Source organism: Zea mays, chromosome 5 (genome assembly GCF_902167145.1).
Source record: "Zea mays cultivar B73 chromosome 5, Zm-B73-REFERENCE-NAM-5.0, whole genome shotgun sequence".
Classification (NCBI taxonomy): domain Eukaryota; kingdom Viridiplantae; phylum Streptophyta; class Magnoliopsida; order Poales; family Poaceae; genus Zea; species Zea mays.
In genome coordinates this window covers 88848752-88873276 of record NC_050100.1, presented here as the reverse complement: position 1 = coordinate 88873276, position 24525 = coordinate 88848752, and the positions used below count along the sequence as shown (strand labels likewise).

Sequence of the window (24525 nt, the reverse complement as noted above, 5' to 3'; positions counted from 1 at the left end):
TGAGGGTACCCTTAATTATGGTCCCCGACAAATATAAATATAAAAATTAAAAGCTAAAAAGACTAATATTTTATAACGAAGTGAATATGTTTATATTTATTATCATCTATTTGAAGATGGATAAAAAAAGGCTAGGAAGAGCTATATTTTAAGACGGAGGATTACTATATTCACTTTGCTTTATTTTTTCTACATCAAAATCAGTTTTACATGCTCATGATCTAACGATAAAGATCGGTATCTATAAACATACTATATTTCAGACATCTGAAATAGAGCAGGTCCCAACAAAAACAAATGCCATATCCCAGGACACCTACCTCCTTCACAAATCCTCACTGTGGACGATGCTACACCTGCGTCACCCTCCCATATTATGTCTCACATGTGAATATGTGATGCATCTGAGAACAACTGCTACTGCTACCAAATTAACTAATCTCTCAGCATCAGGGAATTTTCTTTCAGGGACAGAACTGAAACGAACAGAAGTGAGCATCTCATCTCACTAATCAGGGGGCCAGAAGCCCTCAGAACAGCAGCGGTGTCGAGACACCTAGACAGTGTCTGCTACAAACCCTACACCAGTCGGGTTGGGTGGTGGTCGTCATACAGCGCCGTCATATTTACAAAGATGACGGACACACAGAAACGAAACTACAGCGCTAAGATCTAACCCTCCAAAGGAAGCCCTGCGTCTCACGCATCAATCAGGTCGCGATGTTCTCAAACCCAGTTTCCTTGACCAGCTCGGTGAATTGGTTCAGGTAGCTGACGAGCCCACCGAGCGATTGGATCAGCTCATCTGCTTTTCGGCGGGCGGCCTCCATTGCGTCAGGCAGCATCGAACTACCGAGATCATGGTTCTGGCCACCATCCTGGGCAGCCTCTTCCTTCAGTATGGCATGTATGTGCTGCGCGTTATCGTGTAACTTGTTCGCCAGCTCCGATGCGATGTCTTGGCTTCTCTCGGGTTCCACACTCGTCCCCGTCTCATGCCCTTCAACACAAATATATTGCGAAGAAAGTAAGGCAGCAGCAACAAAAATAAGACAAGACAAAAGGAACAAGAATACAGGCTGGTAGTACAAGCTATGGATCAGAGTTTGGACTTGAAATCACAGGGAACTCGTATTGTGTTGGCTCATTGCAGCATACACCATCTATTCGACGCCCCGAACAGACGTACATTTGATGAACATAAATCAGTTCTTAAACTCGAAGCATGCCATCTATGTCTAACATGATTGTGCACATTATCAAACAATGCAATGTTGTGTTACTTGACTATTGATGCCCGTTTGCTACAAATATTGGCTAGTTGATACTATTCATGAAATTATATTTATGTCAAAACTTTCCATACTAGGACAAGAGGCTTTAAGCAGATCCGACGAAGTTTAGACGGCTTAAACTTTGATATGAATATTTTTTAGGATTTAAAGCTACAAAAATATTGTTCGGTACAATTTTACAAACCTAAATCACTTCTAATCGACTGTTTTATGCCAAAAATTTCCATATAGGACAAGATGCTTTAACCAGATCCTACAAATTTTGGGTTTGTTTGGTTCAGTTTTTTAAGCTAGATATCTTGGATCCCAACCAAAGGTGTACATGAGCAGAATATTCCTCTAGTTCAATCTAGAATCTCCTTCTAACCCATATTTTAAGATTCCAGTCATCCAAATTTTCGAAGATACTACCCAATTGCCATTGTTAATAGGACCAAATCATTTTATTTTCTATTTGGAGGCCCTCACCCGAGTTGTCGCTTGACTCTCACCTGACGGCGCCTCCCAACGGCGGCTAGAGTTGCCACTGCCTCTCTATGTCGGACTTCGGAGGTCGGCGACGTGGCTTAGCCATCGTACCTCTTTCATGTCGACCTTTCAACGTTGCTCATCGCCCAACATCCATGTCGTTTGTTCATATCTAATGTTGCTGCCTTCAACACCTCTCTAGCCCCCACTTTGATGTTCGGTGACCGTGAGGCTCCATCCCCATGAAAAACGACGATGCAACACCTATCGTTTTAGTTGCTGCCATACGCACTACTTGTGTAGGACGCCGCCATGTATGTGTTGGACTGGGCATGACTACAGCCAAGACGCTTGGGCCTAGCACTACGGGTGTAGGGCCCCTGCGACATGGTGTACTACCCTCTTGCCGGCGATGGCATACTGTCAAATCGGCTCGTACGAAAGGCGCGGCACCCCTCTTACCATGTTGCCAAACCATCATACTCTTACATAATCTATAGTTGATAGTTGTTTTGATCAAACAAATTTCAACTTTCCAATAGTTGTCAGCTCGCAGCAGCTTCCTCACAGCTAGAATTAGATTTTCAAAAATTTATAGCTAAACCAAACACACCTTAGACATCTTAAAATTTGATATGAATATTTTGAGGAATTTTAAGCTACAAATGTAAATCACTTCTATTGACTGCTTTCAACTGGGAATCACCTTATTATTGCATTGAAGCAAGAAAATTGCTTCATATTTTATTGACCACAAGACAGTAACAATGGATTAAATCTCTACTACTTATTAAGGCTGTAAGGGTAGCCTGCCATTTTCTATTCTGCCTTTTTTCATTTCCTGTTTTGCCCTCATCCCTGTCCGGCACTCAAAAAATGAAATCTGCAAGAATTGTGATCCCTCTCCGGCACTCAAAAAATGAAATCTGCAAGAATTGTTAATCGAACTCAAGACCTACTGCTAGATTAGAGACAACATATCCACCACACCACGTCTTATTTTGTTGTTATAGTAGAAGATATGAGAGTTATTAAAAGTAAGGTATGGCTGATGCCACACTAAGCCATAATGGCTCCTCCGCCGCTGCTGTCCGGCAAACCATCACATTCTGTGACGCGGGACGTCGAGCAACTCCTGACTTGGGGCACTCCGGTCCCATGTGACAAAATCCCCCATTCCCATTCAGCCATTCCTATCGTGCAAGCCATCACACACTCCGGACGTTGAGCCCACATTGCAGACTACAGGCGCCCACGTGACAGCCACCCTTAGTTTTGCACACACCGGACCCACGTCTGCTCGCGCAAAAAGTTGCCTCAATTTGACACTGGCAGGAGCATTTGACCACGATTGCTTTCTCTGAAGAAGGAAGGCTTATAAGCCGGTAGAAGCTATGTTGGCTGGCCGGTATGGTCATAAAAATGTGCAAGCCGTGACGACGACATAGGTCGCGTGGGCTGTGTTTCTTTGGTGCGGCCCAAGTAGCTGCCAGGAGGCCGCACACTTCTTACCCTGACCCAGCTTGGCTTTAGGGCCAGTCTCCCTTGCTTTCTCTGCCCAGCGAGCCCTCGCCCTCTAGCTCTTCCTGCTAGCGCCGTCTTCGTCCCGTGCTCTCCTGTTCATCGTCGATCTCAGCCATCTCAGGAGCACCCGCTCATTCCCAGACGCCCGCGCAAAGGAATCCCCCACGATCTCCCTCCAAACTGCCCACTCCCTCCACGATCTCCCCCTCTAGCTCATGATCCCTCCGCCCGCCCCCACCCCCCGCCTGCCACGCCCACGGGCGCAACAAGCCAACAACCCACACTCGGCCCCGCTACCCCGATCCGTCGCCATAAATCCGCTACCTCCTCCTCGAGTCCTGCTTGATCGCCCCATGCTCGACCGGTCGACCGGACGGAAGGGCAGCCCCGACCGTGACCACAGCGCGATGTGCGACGAGTGAGGGCGGTGGCGGGGGTTGCGACCAACGACGGAGAGCCACACAAAGAAGCCCGTCGGCGATGTTTTCCTCAAGGTTCGCTCGCTCATTCCTTCCTTCCTTGTGCTATTGGCGTGTGATCCTAGCTAGCGCTCTCTTGATTTCATCCTTATCCACGTGAATCCTGGATCACCCTGCATGCAGATCGGATTACTGGAAGGCCAGACCAGCTGCTCGCATTCACTGGTGCACGGTGTGGGAGCTGAGCTCCGTTCCTATGGCCGGGCCCCACCTCTCTTGGGCCCTTGTGCAGATACGCAGAGGTAGTGTCCCCTAATTTGTTTGTCATGTCCCCTAATTTGTTTGTCAGAGCTACTTGAGGATATCAATGAGGTATGGCTTTGCTGGTTCATCAGTATTCAGTAATTACAAGGCATTATGAGTTAGCATGCTCCTTCCTGCTAAGCTAGCTGAATGTGGTTATCAGGTCTCAATAAGTATCCATTTTTAAAAGTATAAATTGTTATAGCCATACATGCAAGTCTTTATTTTGGAAATAACCAAAGGTTCTGAACCTGCATTGTGCTAACTCGTCAATCATTCCTGAAATGCGATTCCTTTTTTCATTCAGAGTTCGGTTGGACAAATTAAGATGGATTGATGTAAGTGCAATCAACCCCAAGTGAGGGTTTTGGTGATTTAATGACAAAACAAATAAGAGTACTAACAGTTTCTGTTCCCAATGTATGATTAGAAAGAAACAGGAACTTAAGGAAGCACCAAGGACTTCATGCAACAGACGTATAAAATTTTATGTAAAATCTTGTGTTGCATGATGTAATTCTTCCTTATTCTTTTCCGCACAAGTAAAGGTGTTTGCTATAGCTCAAGTCCCCAAATTCAAAAGCTATTTTTGAAAACCAAAAATCACTTTAACATTATTTGGTTGACCATGGTTAGGTTTGAGAAACCTAGAGTGTTTTTACTGAAAAGCAGTTGAACTTCTTCAACTGCAGCTGAGCTTTCCAGCTGAACATAACTTCAGCTGAGTTGAGCTTCTTCAGCTGCAGCTGAGTTGAGCTTTCAACTCCAGCTGAACTTCAACTTCAGCTGTGGACCTCTTTGACCATACACCAGCTGAACTTGCCCCCGGGCAGTTGAGCTGGGGTTTTCTCTCCTAAACTCTCTGGTCTAGACCAGCTGAACTGGTCCTGGGGGGCAGTTCAACTGGTCTCTGACCCCTCTGACTTCTGACCTGCAGTCTGCCAGTCAGACCGGCAGTCAGGTCACCAGGGTTGTCAGGGGCGGTTCAACTGCCCTAGGGGGCGGTTCAACCGGTCCTATCATGTCTGACCAGCCTGCAGGTCAGTCTGCCAGTCAGTCTGCCAGTCAGACTGGTAGACAGTCTGCTGACCTGTCAGGGGGCGGTTCAACCGATTTTCTGCGGGGTTCCTGGTCAAACGGCTAGTTTTTGAGCCGTGACTATAAATAGAACCCTCTCCCCCTTTCTTCAATGCTACTGAACACTTACACATTTATTGCTCACCTAACTTGAGACAAAGCACTCATTTCTCCCATCTCTCTCACACTTAAATCTTCCTCAAGATTCAACCTTGTTGGAGAAGCTCTTGGGTGTGAGGTTTGTGCTTGTGCTCACGATTTGGCTTTCCTCTCCCATCTTTTTTTAAAAGGCTTGAGCTTGTGCAAACCCCTCTTGTGCTTTCTTGGTGTTCTTGAAACCCTAGGTTTCAAGATCTTTTGAGGTTGCTTGGGAGTCTCCAAAATTGTGGACGACCCCAAGAAGTTTGTATCACCCGCTCCTTGAGCTGAGATAAGAAGAGATTGCCTTCACCTTTGTGGTCGGCTTTTGGAGGATTAGGGTTGAAAAAGACCCGGCCCTTTGTGGGCTCCTCAACGGGGAGTAGGACACCTTTGTGGTGTGGTCGAACCTCGGATTAAATCTTGTGTCTTGTGTTCTTGCTTGTCTTTAACTTAAGATATTTTTACTTGCAAGATTGACATATAGATTTTTCCGTAGAGTATATCTAGAAGTGAAATAGCCTTTACATATTCATCTTCTCATTCTTAGTTATACCTTACTTCTCAAAAGGACTCGCGAAATACTTTTTCGAGTAGATTATAGTCTAAAGTTTATAAAACAGTTGGATTGGTTCAGAGTGGTTCAACTTGCGCACGTAGCTGTTGAACCGGCCTGCACCAATCGAACTGTGTATTTAACAATCTTTCGAAGTTTCTTGTGAAAATTTTCAGATTAGCCTATTCACCCCCCCCCCCTCTAGGCTACTTTCAATTGGTATCAAAGCTTCGTACCTCATTTTACGCTTAACCGCGTGAGGAAACGATCATGTCTACTCAAAGGGACCATGTGGATCCTCTCCTCGAGGAAATCCCCATCACATCTTCCGGTGAGGAAGTGGACCCCAAGATCCTCGACCTCGCCATGAAGATTGCCGAGAAGATGTTCCTCAAAATGAAAGAGGAAGATGCTAAGAAAAGGACTGAAGAAGAAGAATCAAGAAGAAAGGCCGAAGAAGATAAAGGTAAGGGAAAATTTGAATACAATGATGACTTGGTAGAACTTTTGGTGTCAAAGGTGATGAGCAAGGTAAGTATCACCACCGAAGGATCATCCACCAAAAGTAAAGGTAACGAGTTCAATAAAGTTCAATTTGATTATTCTAGAAATTTTATTCCCAACTTCTCTTCCGCCCCACTTGGAAAGTTACCAACTCTTAGTGAGTTGAACTATGACGAGTGGGCCGATAAGATGAAGTCGCATCTAATCGGTGTACATCCTAGTCTTTGGGAGATTGTCAATGTAGGTATGCATATGCCCGCCCGAGGAGAAGAGATGACTCCGGAAATGATGCAAGAAGTTCACCGCAATGCTCAAGCGGTGAGCATAATAAAATGAAGTCTTTGTCCGGAAGAATACCGGAAAGTCCAAGGAAGAGAAGATGCTCGTGACATTTGGAATATTCTTAAAATGTCACATGAAGGAGACCCCAAAGCTAAGAGACATAGAATTGAAGCTTTGGAGAGTGAGCTTGCTAGATATGATTGGACTAAGGGTTAGTCAATTCAATCACTCTTTGATCGGTTAATTGTGTTGGTAAACAAAATAAGAGTGCTTGGAAGTGAAGATTGGAGTGACTCTAAGGTCACTAGACTATTCATAAGAGCATACAAAGAAAAGGACAAGAGTCTAGCAAGGATGATAAGAGATCGTGACGACTATGAGGAAATGACGCCTCATCAATTATTTGCAAAGATTCAACAACATGAATCCGAAGAAGCCCCAATCAAGACAAGAGACTCTCATGCCTTGATCTCAAATGAACAAGACACCCCTAAGAAGAACAAAGACCACAAGGCAAAGAAAGTGGTCGAGACATCAAGTGATGAAGATAGCTCAAGTGATGAAGACACAGCTATGTTCATCAAAACATTCAAGAAGTTTGTAAGGAAAAATGACAAGTTTCAAAGGAAAGGAAAGAAGAGGGCATGCTATGAATGTGGCCAAACCGGTCATTTCATAGCGGATTGTCCTAACAAAAAGGAATACAAGAAGGACAAGTTCAAAAAGGGAGACAAGAACAAGGGATATTTCAAGAAGAAGAAATATGGTTAAACCATATTGGTGAAGAATGGAACTCAGATGAAGAGAGTTCTAGCTCCGAAGAAGAGGAAGTGGTGGCAAACGTTGTCATCCAATCTACTTCAAGCTCGCAACTCTTCACCAACCTCCATGACGACTCCTACACTCCAACTTGCCTCATGGCAAAAGGAGACAAGGTACATTTATTTAATGATGAATTTATTAATGATGATGAAGAACAACTTGCAATGAAAAATAAGATGATTAAAAACTTTGGTTTAAATGGATACAATGTAATTACTAAACTAATGGAGAAGCTAGATAAAAGAAAAGCAACTCTTGATGCTCAAGAAGACTTGCTCATCCTTGAAAATGAGAGAAACCTAGAGCTTCAAGAATTGCTACTCAATAAAGATGAAATGCTAGAAGCCTTGACTAAGGAAGTATCTTTAGTCAAGATAACTATAGAGGATAAAGAAAAAAAAATGTCGAATATGAAAACCTATATAGCTAATCTTGCAAATGAAAAGGACACATTTGAATCAAGCATGTTAAGCTTGACTGTCCAAAATCAAGAACTTCAAGTGCAACTTGAAAATTGTAAGAACATTAATGTTTCATCTTTATTGATTGTAAGTCTAGCTCTTCAAATAATATCATTTGCAAACATTGTGTCAAATACCATGCTTCTTGTTATTTGACTAACCATGAAAGGAAGAAAAGCCCACAGGTTAAGGTCAAAGAAATTTTGAAGAAATGTTCTAGCAATGATGGGTTAAAGAAAGTTAAACCCAAGTACAAGTCCTTGAAGCTTAACAATAGGAGAAAAGGGCTTGGGTACAACTCACATAAGGTAATTCCTAGCATAGAGCATAAGGGGTGGAGATCCCCCAAGTTCATAGAGGGAACCACCCTATATGATGCCTTGGGGAGGATTCATTCCTCAAATAACAAGTCAACTCAAGCAAAGGTAAACTTGAGTTACACAAAAGGCAAGACGAAGGATGTGGTCTCCACAAGTGGAGAAAAGTTTAGAGCTCCCATTTCGCATTTTTACCTTTGTGATTATATGTTGACTTGGGATTCAGGAAAACTAGTTGTTAAATATGTGGGTGCCTACACTAAAAGAAAAGTCATGAAAATAAGTGTGTGGGTACCCAAAGCTATAACTAACACTGCAGGACCCAATTCAATTTGGGTACCTAAAAGCATAGCCTAAATCTGTTTTGGAGGTCTACTCCTCCGGTGGGTCAAGCTGGGTGCTTGACAGTGGATGTACAAATCACATGACCGGGGAGAAAGACATGTTTCACTCCTTGCAACTAACCCAAGAAACACAAGAAATTGTGTTTGGGGATAGTGGCAAGGGTGAAGTGATTGGTGTTGGTAACATTCTTATCTCTGACCACCAATCACTTTCAAATGTTTTGTTAGTTGATTCATTAAGCTATAACTTGATATCCGTTTCACAACTTTGTGGAATGAGATATAATTGTATATTTACTGATGTTGATGTGAAGATTCTTATAAGGGAGGATTCCTTTGTTGCTTTTACAGGTCGCTTGAAGGGCAAACTCTATCTTGTTGATTTCACAACTAGTAGAGTGACGCCTGAGACTTTTTAAGTGGCAAAATCCGACAAGGGTTGGCTTTGGCATCGCCGGCTAGCTCATGTTGGCATGAGGAACTTGGCCAAACTTCAAAAGGATAATCACATTATTGGACTAACAAATGTCATGTTTGAGAAAAACAAGGTATGCAGCGCATGTCAAGCGGGGAAGCAACATGACGTTCCACATCAATCAAAGAACGTGGTCACAACCAAGAGGCCTTTGGAGCTTCTTCACATGGACCTTTTCGGACCTGTGGCTTACATCAGTATTGGTGGTAGTAAGTATGGCTTAGTTATTGTTGATGATTTTTCTCGCTTCACCTGGGTTTTCTTTTTGAGTGACAAAGGTGAAACCTAAGAGACCTTGAAGAAATTCATGAGAAGAGCTCAAAATGAGTTTGAGCTTAAAATCAAGAAAGTGAGAAGTGACAATGGGACAGAATTCAAGAACACAGGTGTTGAAGAATTCTTAGGCGAAGAAGGAATCAAACATGAGTTCTCGGTTCCCTACACTCCACAACAAAATGGTGTTGTGGAAAGAAAGAACCGAACACTAATTGAAGCCGCTAGAACCATGTTGGATGAGTACAAGACCCCTAACAATTTTTGGGCTGAGGCGGTCAACACCGCCTGTCATGCAATCAACCGACTTTATCTTCACAAGATGTACAAGAAGACTGCCTACGAGCTTCTCACTGGTAACAAACCTAAAGTTGATTACTTTAGAGTATTTGGTTGTAAATGATTTATTCTTAACAAGAAAGTCAAGAGATCAAAGTTTGCTCCCAGAGTGGACGAGGGTTTCTTGCTTTGTTATGCATCAAATGCGCATGGGTATCGTGTTTTCAGCAATACCACCGGTCTTGTTGAAATAGCGATAGACGTGACATTTGATGAATCTAATGGCTCGCAAGGGCATGTTTCTAAAGATATTGCAGGAAATGAAATCCCACCAAATAAAGCCATCAAGAAGCTTGCAATAGGTGAGGTGAAGCCACAAGAAAAGGACGATGATGAAGGGAGAATTTGGATGACAAATAGGGCTGTTGATGGGAGTGCTAGAGTGGTTGGTGAAAATCCTTGCATCCAAGCAAACCCATCAACCTCAAGTCATCCAATTCTTGAAGAAGAGCTTCTACCACAAGATATGCCAACCATTGTGTAAAATGAGCAAGTAGAAGCTGCTAGTGAAAGGAGATATCAAATTATGTCATGTAAACACAGAAAATCAAATAGCCGATATCTTCACAAAACCCCTCGATGAGACTAGATTTTGCTTTCTTAGGAGTGAATTAAATATCTTGGATTCTCGCAACTTAACTTTAAACGGACACAAAGATTGCTTTATTCACTATTCTTTGTTTGATAGGTTTAAAGCTTAGTGATGATCATTCAAATCTTAGTGAAAAATGTTAAAATTCAAATGAATTTTAGTGCTAAAACTTTTTAATTTTTTTTTCACTCGAAACTCAACTGGCTTGGCCAGCTGAACTTTCTAGTTCAGCTGGAGGAGGCCAGCTGAACTTCGGAGATGAACTTCAGCTCAGCTGATTTTAACTAGGAATAACCAGGACTTTCCTGGTCGAAACCGGTTGAACCGGTCTGGTTCTGACCGGTCAGCCTGCCAGTTTTCTGTCTGCGCAGTCCTTTTGCAGACCGTGTCAGCACCTTTTCAGACCACTTTTTCAGGTCGCGCAACAGCTTTTGCAGTTGTCAGGTCACGTTTGTGCAGCGTCTTTTTGACTTTTTGCTTTTGGAATCTGCAACTTTATTTAATGTCCTGTCAGGTCACTTCAGCGTCTTTTTAGTCACTTTTTGAAGCACTTTTTCAGAAATTTGTGCAGCGCCTTTTTCAGCTTTTACTTTTTATAGAATCTGCTTTTCACTTTTCAGACTTGTCAGCTGTAAATTTTTCAGATGCGTCAGAACTTTTTCGACTTTATCCTCTTGACCGATTCTGGTCCTCAGACCACGCTGTTCAATAGCGGTTGACCGGTCCTGGGTGACCAGCTCAACTGCCTATTTATATGCCCCCCACTTCTCTTCCCTCACTCACAACCATTCAAGACTTAGTCTCTCAGCCTTGTTTGAGCCTCCTCACTCACTCACCTCAACCGATCCAACTTTCCAAAGGCTCTCCAAACATGGTGCATCGCCGCAACCCATCCGTGATTGAGTTCAGCAGCGACTCGGATGAGATTCAGGAGGAATCTGCGGTTCCCTCTCCTCCGCCTCGTCGTTCCCTCTCTAAGAGAGGACGCGGCTCTGGTAGGATGGAAGGAGAGGGTTCCTCTATGCCCTCGCAGCCAGCTCGCGGGAGGCGCCAAAAAGTTGGCCCACTCGACCTCGTCGCAGCACTTCCTCCTCTGGATATGCTCCTTGCCAGGAGGAGGATGGGGCATTCGACGACTTCGTTGATCTTTCGACGTCTGATGCACTCTACATCACCGGTGTGCACATGCATCCGGCGAATGTTACTCGCGGACCAAATGAACCTCCGGTCGACTTCTCTCTGAAGGGAGTGGACACCCTTCAGCGCCCGAGGTTCACTAATCCTTCTCTCACTCCTCGTCATCCTGGTGTCCAGAACCCTCGGTTCTGAAATCTTTTCTAGACTGATTTCTACAATTCAGTCATTTTGTCCAATAAACACCCAGTCGTTAGGGATCGGTTTATTAACTGGGAAGGATGTGAGAACATTGGAGATGCTGACATTACGTCAGCTCTCCGCAACTTGGAGAGAAAGGGGTTAAAAAATATTATGACCATGTAATACCCCTGAAACGACGAGGTGGTAGCTCAGTTTTATGCCACCCTCTGGGTCAAGAAAATAGATGAAGAAGCCGATGGGTATGATTACTCTGTCATGTATTTCTTCATCCAGGGGAACTGGCACAAAGTCAGTTACCGTCGTTTTGCCCATATTCTGGGCTTCTCTGATGCTGATATTCAGGGCAGCAACATGCGAGTCCATGACATTAGGCTGCCCATGCGGGAAGAGACTGAATTTATTCATGTCTCTATGGATCGGGAGATCTGGACGACCGCTAACATGCATAGGTACTACAGGTACCTTAACTCTTTGTCCAGGATGACCGTTCTCCCGAAGGGCGGGAATCAAATGAACGTCCTTGGGGAGAGTCGGGTCTTCCTTCTCCTCCTTGCTCCCAACAGTCTCGCTCGCATTAATGTGTTTGACATGATCTGGAAAGAGATCATTCGTGCTTCCTGGTCTTCTCTTAAAGGGTGTCTTCATGCACCCTTTATCATGAAGATGATCGAAGTGGTCACCCAGACTCACTTCGAAAAACCTGTCAAACACTCCCGCTACATACCCTACTGGGTTGATTCCTCCAACCCAGCTGCTCGTACGAAGCGGGCTCCCTCAGGGTCTGTGGCACTGCCTCCTCTGATGAGCCACCTCCTCAGCCTCCACTCACGGCGGTTGAGTTCGCGTCGTACTGCGCGGATGAGGGCGTTCAGCGCCACTACTCCGCGCCGTACAGCCCGCAGCAGAACGGCGTCGTCGAGCGACGCAACCAGACGGTTGTGGGGATGGCTCGGGCTCTCCTCAAGCAGAGAGGATGTTGGCTGTCTTCTGGGGAGAGGCGGTGGTGACAGTGGTCTACATCCTCAACCGCTCGCCCACCAAGGCACTCAACGGGATGACACCGTACGAGGCTTGGCATGGGCGCAAGCCGGCGGTCTCTCACTTACGGGTCTTCGGCTGCCTCGCGTTCACCAAGGAGCTTGGTCACATCGGCAAGCTCGACGACAGGAGCATCCCGGGGGTGTTCATTGGCTACGCGGAGGGCTCGAAGGCCTACCGCATCCTTGACCCAGGAACACAGCGTGTGCGCACGGCGCGCGACGTAGTGTTCGACGAAGGGCGAGGATGGGCGTGGGACAAGGCGGTGGATGACGGCACGACTCCGACGTACGACGACTTCACCGTCGAGTACGTCCACTTTGAGGGAGCTGGGGGAGTAGGCAACTCTTCTCCGAGCAGGTCTACCCCAGCCCCCAAGTTTCCACCGACTCCAGCGCCACGCTCTCCAGCTCCGGCTACAACGAGCTCTTCACCACCACGCACTCTAGCCATGACTCCGGCTACACCGAGCTCTTCGCCACCACGTACTCCAGCACCGACGGTACCCTCTCCAGGAACGTCCTCTCCGACACCAGCTCGTGTCGAGCACGACCTAGTGGAGCTCGTGACCCCGCTCTCCCGCGACGAGGAGCGCGTCGACGCGTGCTACGACGGCGAGCCGTTGCGGTATCGAAGGGTGGAGGGCCTTCTCATCGACCCGTCGGTGCCGGGCCTTGCATCTCGCATTCTGGCAGGAGAGTTGCATCTTGCATGCGATGATGGTGAGCCTCGGTCTTTCGCAGAGGCCGAGAAACATGCGGCTTGGCGTGTCGCGATGCAGTCGGAGATGGACGCGGTTGAGACGAACCGCACTTGGGAGCTCGCTGATCTCCCTCATGGTCATCGCGCGATCACCCTTAAGTGGGTGTTCAAACTGAAGAGGGATGAAGTCGGCGCCATCGTCAAGCATAAGGCTCGCTTGGTGGCACGCGGTTTCTTGCAGCAGGAGGGGATCGACTTCGACGATGCCTTCGCCCCTGTAGCACGGATGGAATCCGTGCGACTCCTCCTCGCGTTGGCAGCCCTGGAGGGCTGGCATGTTCATCACATGGATGTCAAGTCGGCGTTTCTTAACGGCGACTTAAAGGAGGAGGTCTATGTACACCAGCCGCCAGGTTTTGCGATCCCTGGCAAGGAGGGCAAGGTGTTGCACCTGCGCAAGGCCCTCTACGGCTTGCGACAGGCACCAAGGGCGTGGAATGCCAAGCTGGATTCCACGCTCAAGAGGATGGGCTTCATGCCAAGCCCGCACGAGGCGGCCATCTATCGGCGGGGCAATGGAGAAAATGCCCTGCTGGTGGGTGTCTACGTCAACGACTTGGTGATCACCGGCGCCAAGGATGCAGAGGTGACAGCGTTCAAGGAAGAGATGAAGGCCACCTTCCAAATGAGTGACCTGGGGCATCTCTCCTTCTACCTGGGGATTAAGGTGCACCAGGGAGACTCCGGGATCACACTTCGCCAGACCGCCTACGCCAAGCGCATTGTTGAGCTGGCTGGGCTCACCGACTGCAACCCAGCTCTCACTCCGATGGAGGAGAGGCTAAAGCTGAGTCGCGACAGCACGACGGAGGAGGTGGATGCTACACAGTACCGGCGTCTTGTGGGGAGCCTTCGCTACCTCGTCCACACACGGCCTGACTTGGCATACTCCGTCGGCTACATTAGTCGGTTCTTGCAGCGACCGACGACGGAGCATGAGCAGGCTGTGAAGAGGATCATCCGCTATGTTGCGGGGACTCTCGACCACGGTCTCTACTACCCGAGGTGCCCTGGGGAGGCACACCTTGTTGGGTACAGCGACAGCGACCACGCCGGTGGCATCGACACTAGCAAGAGCACAAGCGGGATCCTCTTCTTCCTCGGCAAGTGCCTCATTAGCTAGCAGTCGGTCAAGCAGCAGGTAGTGGCCATGTCCAGCTGTGAGGCCGAGTACATAGCGGCGTCCACTGCTTCGACTCAGGCACTCTGGCTGGCTCGACTGCTCGGTGATCTCCTCGGGAGAGACACTGGAGCGGTGGAACTCAGGGTGGACAGCCAGTCCGCTCTGGCTTTGGCCAAGAACCCCGTGTTCCATGAACGGAGCAAGCACATCCGGCTGAGATACCACTTCATCCGAGACTGCTTGGCAGAAGGGAGCATCAAGGCGCGCTACATCAACACCAAGGATCAGCTTGCAGACCTGCTCACCAAGCCCCTTGGGAAGATCAAGTTTGTTGAGCTTTGCTCCAGGTCCGGAATGGCCCAACTTTCCCACAAGACGACGCCCAAGACTTAGAGGGAGAATGATGGAATAAGTCTTGAGCATCTAGAGGACAGCAGTCACTTTTGACTGTCCTCTGTAGTCCTTTAGCATCTAGAGGACAGCTTGACTGTCCTCTGTAGTCTCTTTAGCATCTAGAGGACAGCAGTCGCTTTTTGACTGTCCTATGTAGTCTCTTTAGCATCTAGAGGACAACAGTCGCTTTTGACTGTCCTCTGTAGTCTCTTTAGCATCTAGAGGACAATCCTGTTGTGTAGTGTGTGTGAGAAGGTGTGGTAGTGCAGCCTCCAGGGCTAATAAATATGGGTCTCCAACCCTTAGATGGGTATGGCATTGTATAGTGTTTGAGGAAATAAACAGAAAAATTGCCCCAACTCATAGTGTCATCCTCTTGATGAGAGTTAGAGTCCCTCTACTTACATGCACAAGCTCAAGTCTTTTAAAAAAAGATGGGAGAGGAAAGCCAAATCGTGAGCACAAGCACAAACCTCACACCCAAGAGCTCCTCCAACAAGGTTGAATCTTGAGGAAGATTTAAGTGTGAGAGAGATGGGAGAAAGGAGTGCTTTGTCTCAAGTTAGGTGAGCAATAAATGTTTAAGTGTTCAGCAGCATTGAAGAAAGGGGGAGAGGGTTCTATTTATAGTCAGTCTGCTGACCGATTTTCTGCGGGATTCCTGGTCAAACGGCTAGTTTTTGAGCCGTGACTATAAATAGAACCCTCTCCCCATTTCTTCAATGCTGTTGAACACTTATACATTTATTGCTCACCTAACTTGAGACAGAGCACTCCTTTCTCCCATCTCTCTCACACTTAAATCTTCCTCAAGATTCAACCTTGTTGGAGGAGCTCTTGGGTGTGAGGTTTGTGCTTGTGCTCACGATTTGGCTTTCCTCTCCCATCTTTTTTTAAAAGACTTGAGCTTGTGCAAACCCCTCTTGTGCTTTCTTTGTGTTCTTGAAACCCTAGGTTTCAAGATCTTTTGAGGTTGCTTGGGAGTCTCCAAAATTGTGGACGACCCCAAGAAGTTTGTATCACCCGCTCCTTGAGCTGAGATAAGAAGAGATTGCCTTCACCTTTGTGGTCGGCTTTTGGAGGATTAGGGTTGAAAAAGACCTGGCGCTTTGTGGGTTCCTCAACGGGGAGTAGGACACCTTTGTGGTGTGGCCGAACCTCGGATTAAATCTTGTGTCTTGTGTTCTTGCTTGTCTTTAACTTAAGATATTTTTACTTGCAAGATTGACATAGAGATTTTTCCGTAGAGTATATCTAGAAGTGAAATAGTCTTTACATATTCATCTTCTCACCCCCTCTCTAGGCTACTTTCAATTGAGATCTTAGTTGTTAAGGTAGAAGCAAAAGCACCACCACTGAATCCTGTACTTTAAACAGTGATAGCAGCAGTTGCGGTCTTCGATATCTTAGTGTGTTACTTGGTGATAGCAGCAGCTGCGATCTCCAATATTCTAGGGCATGTTTGCCTCCATCTTCTAAACTTAGAGATCTAAAAGCTTTAGAATGTTTTAGCTTTCTTTTGATGTCCAAATCTCTAATGTAAGGTGGGCTAAAGGTTAAAGCCAACTTTAGACCACCTGATGCATATAAGGAAGAAGGGTCCACATGCACCATTCTCTGTGGCATAGCAAAATCGAGTTCGATGTCCTTGAAGATTGATCGAGATAATATTAGTCAGTACTCAGTACTGAATTTAATTTTAATGACAAGTTTGTAGTGGGTAGGATAATAAGGGATATGTTACAGGTTGTTGGTTTCTTGGATGAATATGCTGCTGCATAGGGTTAGGCCTGAAAGGAGAAACAGAACAGGATTGGTTTTTGTAGCTCTCCTCCCCTCATCTCTCCATGGGATTGGAATATATATAACTTTGTGAGTTTATATGGAAAGCAATAGATATTGTTTATTTCCTCTCTTCTCTTCTCTCCTCTCCTCTCCACTCCTCTCTATGCCATATTACTGCTTTTAAACTAAGGCGACACTGCTAGAGGCACTATTATATGTCAAGTTCATATATTAAGAATTTGAACTCTAGCCTATTGATGATGATAATTGTTCATTGTCTGAAATTCCTCTATTTGACCTCTATATATGTCTGAATTCCTAAACAACATTATTTGTACAGGTTGTTGGGCTTTTTGATATGGGTGATGGAAGTAGTGAGCCTGCTGCTGAGGACAACAATCAAATGCATCAGGTGAAATTAGTTTCTAACTTCATCACAAGCTCATGATTGATAATCTTATATTGGTCTATAAAACTTCAAGCATGTCAAAGCTAATATCCTTGACATTAACTTATGATATTTTAAAACATTAGAGCTGCTACTGCTAGGCTGCACTGATTTCCTTCTGCCTTGCTTCTTGCCTTGAGTTGATAAGCCATGATATATCACACAAAAGTAGTTGTAGAAGATCAACACAAAGTAATATAAAAACAAAATAAGACAATAAATTGGGCCACGTATGCTATTATCGTTGCTCCTTCTGCCTTGTGAGTTCTTTGTGTAATGTTACTATTATTTTATCTTATGAAGGAAAATATATTTTTTGCCTTGAAAGCTAAAGTTATATGGGATGTTTTGGTACCGAGAGGCCCTCCTTGCTCTAGAGAGGATTGCAAGGCAGTACACGATTGTGGTTAGGAAACCCCGAACATTGGAAGGCTCAATTCTATCGTAGTATCATTCAAAATGGTCCAGATAACAGAGCAATAAACACCCTCCTCGAGGCTTCACTGCTTCAGAGTTTGAGTCTGCCATCCGTAGTTCTTCTAAACCAAGACAAATACTCTCTCCGTCCCAAAATATTAGTCGTTGTAGCTCTTGTTTTTATGTCTATATTCAAAAGGACGATGATGAATCTAGACACATATATGAAACAAATACATTAATTATTGTATTAATTCATTTAAAGGTAAAACAAATTTTAATTTTTGACAGAGTCAGTATAACTATTTTGCCCAGTAGAGGTGAATGGGGATCATGTTTCTGTCTATGTGCAGAGTGGCTACTAACCTTGACTGGACTCATAACAAAATTTAACACATTTAGGCCTAACAATTTGTCAAGTATTTCACTCTTTAGTCCTGATGCCAACTCCTGGTAATAGACGATGTGATGTGTAGATTTCACGGTGGTGATATGTGCTAAGCATGGAAACATAATCATTCTCACATGTATAGTTGCTCTAAGTGATGGCAAAAGATTAACACTTGTGGAGTTTTTTCTGTGCCAGACATGGAGTCCCTTGGAAAAACCGAATGTTTGGGATAGCATATATGCATCTTTGAATATGTCACTCTTTATTATCATTTTTCCTGTGCCAGACTTGTGTTTGCCTGTTGCTTGTCTGTCTAATGTTGCAGGTCTATCATAGGTTTTATTCTGCATATGATAATACAACTCTGCTATATGAGATCCTGAAGTCTATTAAATGGGCAAGAAAAACATATGGAAATCTACCTGTAAATGTTGTGGGACACTCCATTGGAGGGGATCTAGCTTTATTTTGTGCCCTTAGTCTATTTGTAAGTATTTTTAATGTACTTGATTTATTATACCAAATTTCAATATATGCTCTACAAATAACCTGTACTTGTTTTGTGATACCATCGCATGTATTGTTAATATATCAGATGGTTGGCTTCATTGATATCTCTACATTTTTACATGTTAAATTTGGATCATAGGACGTTGAGCACATGACTTTTGGACAGCCTCGGATAGGCAATCCTGCTTTTGTTGTATGCATTGGCGAACAAGTCCCAAGAACAATCCATGTGAGCCATCAGAACGATATTGTGCCGCAATTACCACCGTATTATTATTACCTAAGTGAATGGACATACCAACACTTCGCTAGAGAGCTATGTATTTGATTATAGTCGAAAAGAATTTATAGAGATGCGTACTTTTCATAGATTAGCGTCCATCCATTTCTTTTGTATTTATTTATCTTTAGGTTTGACTTCATGAGAGCATAGATGGAAATGTAGTTGCCAGAAATGAGATTGTATGTGATGATTCTGGTGAGGACCCGACCTATAGCAGGTACATATTAGTCTATCTATTTTGGACATTTATTTCCTATGTGTGTTTCATATTATTTGTGTTTTCTTGAAAAAGTGGGTCTATGGGATGAGCGTAGCAGATCATCTTGAGTACTACAGTGTCACACTACATGCAGATTCAAGGGGAACCTGTCAGTTCGTGATTGGTACAGCCAACCAAGTATACAACTACATTTGTGAAGTTGATGGATCCATCATCTTGTTAAGATATATATGCAAGAACCACGAGCTCTAGAATCAATGTGACTTTGTATGCCATGAAATGCACCCTTGTACAATATTTTTATTTTCAATTTGTGTACAGCTCATGAAATACTGTTGTGTACAGCTCATGAAATATTGTTGTGTACAACTCATGAAATAGTGGGCTCTCCAGAGGGTAAGGACTAAGGAGAGACTCACCTTTTTAAATGTACCCCTTTGACCAAGTGACATTCGATACATGTAAGCTCCATAAGATTGCCGCACAATTCAATTTGTGTATATCAATAACACTGTGTATTACCAAGTTATGCAAGTATTAATTAGGTGGTACTCCTTGTTTGGCCATTCCATCATTTTGTTGCTACATGAGGCATTTCAAGATTTTTTTACAGAATTTCACCTTAGCTTTACCTTCATTTGATGTATGTGTTTGCTTTTTCATATCAAAGAATGCAGCCCCTTGTAAACCTTCATTCATGCTATTCTGAACCTGAAGATCATGATTCAACAGAGCCTGATCCCTCCAATACAGAGTGCCTGCTCTTAGCCGGAGGAATCAGATCCTGCTGTCATAGTGTCATGCGACAAAGTGATTGTTGTCGACACTTTTACTTTCTGTATGGTCTCGTGTATTTACAATCGGAGTCAAAGGTCTCAACTCTCAATTTACATACATGGACAACATTCAACTCTACTCATTTAACTTTAAATTTTGCGTCGTGTGTATATCTGATCCCTCCGCTGCCGCAAGGCGAGCGGCTCGGTGACCGTGCGCCGCCACTCCACCACTGGCCCTCGGAGATTGCTCCCTCCTCGAGACTGTCCCCTCCACCTCACGCGGCACCTAGACGAGCGACCTCACGCCATAGGGCCAGCGCACTCGACCGCGACCCGAGTTTCGCTTCGATGCTATCCCGGACGGCTAGCGGATGTCGTCCTCCATCTTATAGTAGTATAACACTCATTTGTATATAAGTTATTGTGATATTATATGTTCTCATGCAACGCACGAGCCTCATCTATTAACACATTGATTATTAAATTAAATTTGTTACCTCTCATATTATGCTCAGATTACTTACATATCTTCTAGCAATTTCAAATGGGATGTTATACAGAATATTGGAAATCCTTCATTGAAACGAGCTTCCTACTCATGTATCTTTATATATTTTTCCAGCATGCTCTTATCATATTGATACGAGGTAGTGGTGTTCGTTTTAAACTCTTGCATCTTGCAACATTACTCCTGCAGAAATGATGTCACTGACTCATTGTATAATTTCTCTGATGGATATATGATTAAAGAATGGAGCTGCTCTGGATATCACTAAGACTGCACCTGTTTTTCTCTACTACTTATTAAGGCTACAAGGGTAGCCTGCCTCTCTGGTTCTGTCGTTCTGCCTTCGGTCAATCTGGACCGTCCGATCACATGGGCCCACAGCTGACCACCGCCCAGTAACCTTCGAGCTCTAAATCAATCACACGCAATCCTTGCTCCCCAGCCGCAACCACCTCCGCCTGTGGCCCACCCGCATCGCTAGGGACGCTCAGAGTCTTCTCCCAACCGATGATGTCGATCTCTGGCAGCGGTTTCATGTGTCGCCCTCTCCACGTTCGTGCATTCGTCATTCCCATTCCATTCCCCTCGCGATTTAACATTTATGGAAATATACAAGAGTACCTCAACCTATTATGGAAAAAATAGATTAAATAAACATTTATGCTTATGTTTATTTTATATTTATTGATTTGAATATCTAAACTATGATGTTCTATGAAAGATTATTCTTGAATTTTTGCCTTTAAATTGTCTTGTTAAATCTTGTATACTACACTACTCAGAGTGCTCGTGCGTCATAGGCCCGAGTTTCTCTTCAACGTCATCCCGGACGGCTCGTGGATGTCGTCCTCCATCTCATAACAGTATAACACACATTTGTATATATAAGTTACGCACGGGCACTGACCTAGTGACATGTATATATCATAATACATCAAAGAGAGCAAATCTAGTGAAGCTAAATGTTGATAATCTTTTTATTCTTTTATATGATGGTAAGTTTTCGTCTTGCCAATGAGGTGGGTTTGATGTTTAATTTTACACAGATATAGGACATGCATCCCTATGTCTCATAATTTCTTGAGAATTTTGAAAAACTTTTACCGCTTGTTTTTAGAGTTTGTCCACATTTACCTGGTTTCATAAGCTGTTTGTCCTATATAAAAAAACTATAACAGACTAATGAGTCTATGCTACATGCATTGGACACTGAGTTGTGGAAAAAGGATCATTCAGGATCTACAACCTGAGCTAAAGAACAGCATAAGAGTGAATATGACAAAACAGGAAAAGGTACCATAATTGGGCACTACAATGGGTCATGAGAAAGGATGAGCATGAGCCTTGTTTCCCCAGTAACAAATACTCCCTCCGTTTCAAATTACAAGTCATTCCAAGTTTTTTGGAGAGTCAAAGCATCTTAAGTTTGACTGAAATTATAGAGAATCACAAATATTTTATGACATCAAATAGGTATACTATGAAAATATAATTAATGAAGAATCTAATTATACTTATTTGATATTATAAATGTTATTATTTTATTGTATACATTTTGTTAAACTTGAGATTCTTTAAATTTTGTTTTAAATGCTTTAAATTTTGTTAAACTTGACTCTCTGAGAAAGTTAGAATGACTTATAATTTGGGATGTAGAGAGTACGACAGGAATATTTTGTCTGAGGTTTTTTCTTACGATGATATGATCATTCCTAATAAAACAATCTAGCTGCTCTAAACTAGGTAGTAGCTAGCGTGTTTACTATTCGTTTAACTGATCGGAGAGACACTTTTGTGTGGGATCTCCTCCAGCATGGTCAGTTTACGGTCAGCTCTATGTATAGGACTTTGGTCGCTCCGAACATTGTTTCGAGAAATCACCCAATTTTGAATTTAAAGCTACTATGTGGTACTTAGTTAAAGACATAGCTCTAACAAAGGATAATTTAGCAAAAACAAAAGGAAGGGGTCTTAAATGTTGTGGATGTAACCTAGATGAATCCATTCGACACCTTTTCTTTGACTGTCATATCGCTAGGTGTGTTTGGAGAGGTGTGCAAATTCCGTTTAATATTACACCACCCTTGAGCATCCAACATATATTTGGCAATTGGCTATAGGGGTTAAATTTTAAACTTAAGAACTTGATTTGGGTTGGAGCATGTACCCTCTGTTGAGCTATATGGTTAAACCTTAATGAAGTTCTTTTTGACAATGAACGAGTTTTCGCTCCCTTGCAGATCACCTTCAGAGGACAGATCTCAAGTAAAGTGTTGTTGTCGTGTGTTTGACACGACAATGATGGAAATCTTTTAGAATAATGGCTGGACTTTTTGTCGTAGGTTGAGCGCTTAATTTTGTGAACCTTTTTTTGGATGTGAGATTTTCGTTTCAGAGTGGAACCCACAGTTTGAACAGCCACGTATCTATCGATGGTCGATGCAGAAGCTGGAATATTAACAATATTCCCTTTTCTAAATAAAAGGTATTGGCATATTTGACTGACATCTAATTTCACTGACGGAACTTAGTAACCAGGTTCCCGGATCGATGGGATCGAGGAACGGGAACGTGGTACGCGGAACGCTACAAAAACTAGGATTTAACACTACTGGAACAAGATTGTTCCCACGTTCCCAGAACGGAACGAACGTTCCCGGAACGAGGAACGTGGCCAAGTTCCCAGTTCCCGGTTACTAAGGACGGAATCCCCTAGAACAAAAAAAAAATCCATATTAGGGCAATCACTATGTCAAATGCCTTGCTGAATCTCCCCATTTTTTTCTGATATAAATCATCCTACTTGCACAGTCACATCCATACAATGACACACCATTGCAGACTTGACATAAGCTTCATAACCAGACTACATCTTTGGTAAGCAGAGCAAGGCATCGTGATCATAAGCACACATGAGAACTGAATCAGAAAATTCAAAAGCGAAAAGTGGATGATTTGCACATACCAAGGTCATTTGAAGCACCAGCATTGCCCCCATCCTCCTGCATTTCTTCCACATCCTCATCGACGTCTTGTTCCTCCTCCTCTCCAGCAGATGCATCCTGCTGCACCTGCTCTTCGCCAACCTCAGCCTCAACGGAGTCGCCGCCATCCTGCTTACCCACCTCGACGCCAACGCAGCCGGCGCCGCCGCCAACCAAGCCCTCTACATCCTCCCCACCCGCACCACCGCCAGCAGCATCCGCAAGCAGCGCCTCCTCGACCCGTATGAGCGCGTCCATAGCCCCATACACCTCGTCGTCGAACTCGGCAGGAAGGCCAGCCTTCCTCCGCGCCGCCGCGCCCATCTCCCAGTACGTCGCCCCGGTGCGCACCTCCCAGCGGCGCACGGCCCCGTACTCGGCCGCCAGCGCCTCCCAGCGGCGCCGGCACTCCCCGGCAGTCCTCTTGCTCCCGCGCCCTCTCCGGCGGCTCCCGGGCCCCGACAAGAGGGCCTCGGAGGCGGCGAGGTTTTCGGCGACCATGGCCCACTTCTGGAACGCGGATACGGAGCGGGACCAGCCGTCGTCCACGGCCGCCACCTCGGCGACGAGCGCAAGCGTCTCGGCGGGCGTCCACTCCGGCGCGCCACCCGAGCGGGTGCGGCGCGGGCTCGGGGGCGCCGGGCCCGAGCCCGGCGCAGGAGGCGCGTGGCGGCGTTTGGCGGTGGGGGAGGAAGGCTGGCTGGGGTTGGTCTTGGCCGGGAGCGCCTGGACCAGGGGCGGCGGTAGGGTGTTGCAGTTCGCCGGGAGTGCCTGGACCAGGGGCGGCGGTAGGGTGTTGCAGTTCGCCGGGAGCGACTGGATGACACACGGCCGGTCCGCAGCGGCGGGATCCATGGGGCTGGGCACGGCGCGGCGACGCCGTCGAGGGCGACACGCGGGGGGAGGGAGCTCGAGACCCGAGTGTGTGTGCTGCTGTCGACTGTCGTGAAGCCGAGAACCCGAGACTGGTGGCCTGCACACGACGGCACACAACAGTGCCGGGTCGGCCACGCATCGCAGTGGACAGAGGCCGCTTGGGCCTTATTCCTACGGACCCGGTGGGCGGTGGCCATGGAATGTTTTCTCCTGCTGGGCCGGCGGTGGCAACTGGCCGAACAAAGTTGGACTGGACCCACCCTTCAGCCGAGTTCCTCCCGTGCACACAGTCCAACAAACAATGGGCCTGTTTGTTTCGGCTTTTGGCAGTTTCTGGCCACCAAAAGCTGCTGCGGACTGCCAAACGCTCAGCTTTTCAGCCAGCTTCTATAAAATTCGTTGAGGCAAAAACCATCCAAAATCAACATAAACACATAATCGATTGAGTCGTTGTAATAGTAGGAATCCGTCACTTTCTAGA

At 45.3% G+C, this 24525-nt stretch overlaps 1 protein-coding gene across 1 annotated transcript; it reads right to left on the bottom strand.

Annotated features, from left to right (window-relative positions):
* Positions 1-223: 223 nt before the first annotated feature.
* On the bottom strand, positions 224-24104 carry LOC100191872 (uncharacterized). Its single transcript, NM_001137296.1, has 2 exons — positions 23150-24104; positions 224-1000 (listed from the first exon to the last, which is right to left on the bottom strand). The coding sequence occupies exons 1-2, from the start codon at positions 24021-24023 to the stop codon at positions 711-713; spliced, it is 1164 nt and encodes a 387-aa protein (NP_001130768.1). The 5' UTR covers positions 24024-24104; the 3' UTR covers positions 224-710.
* Positions 24105-24525: the final 421 nt, after the last annotated feature.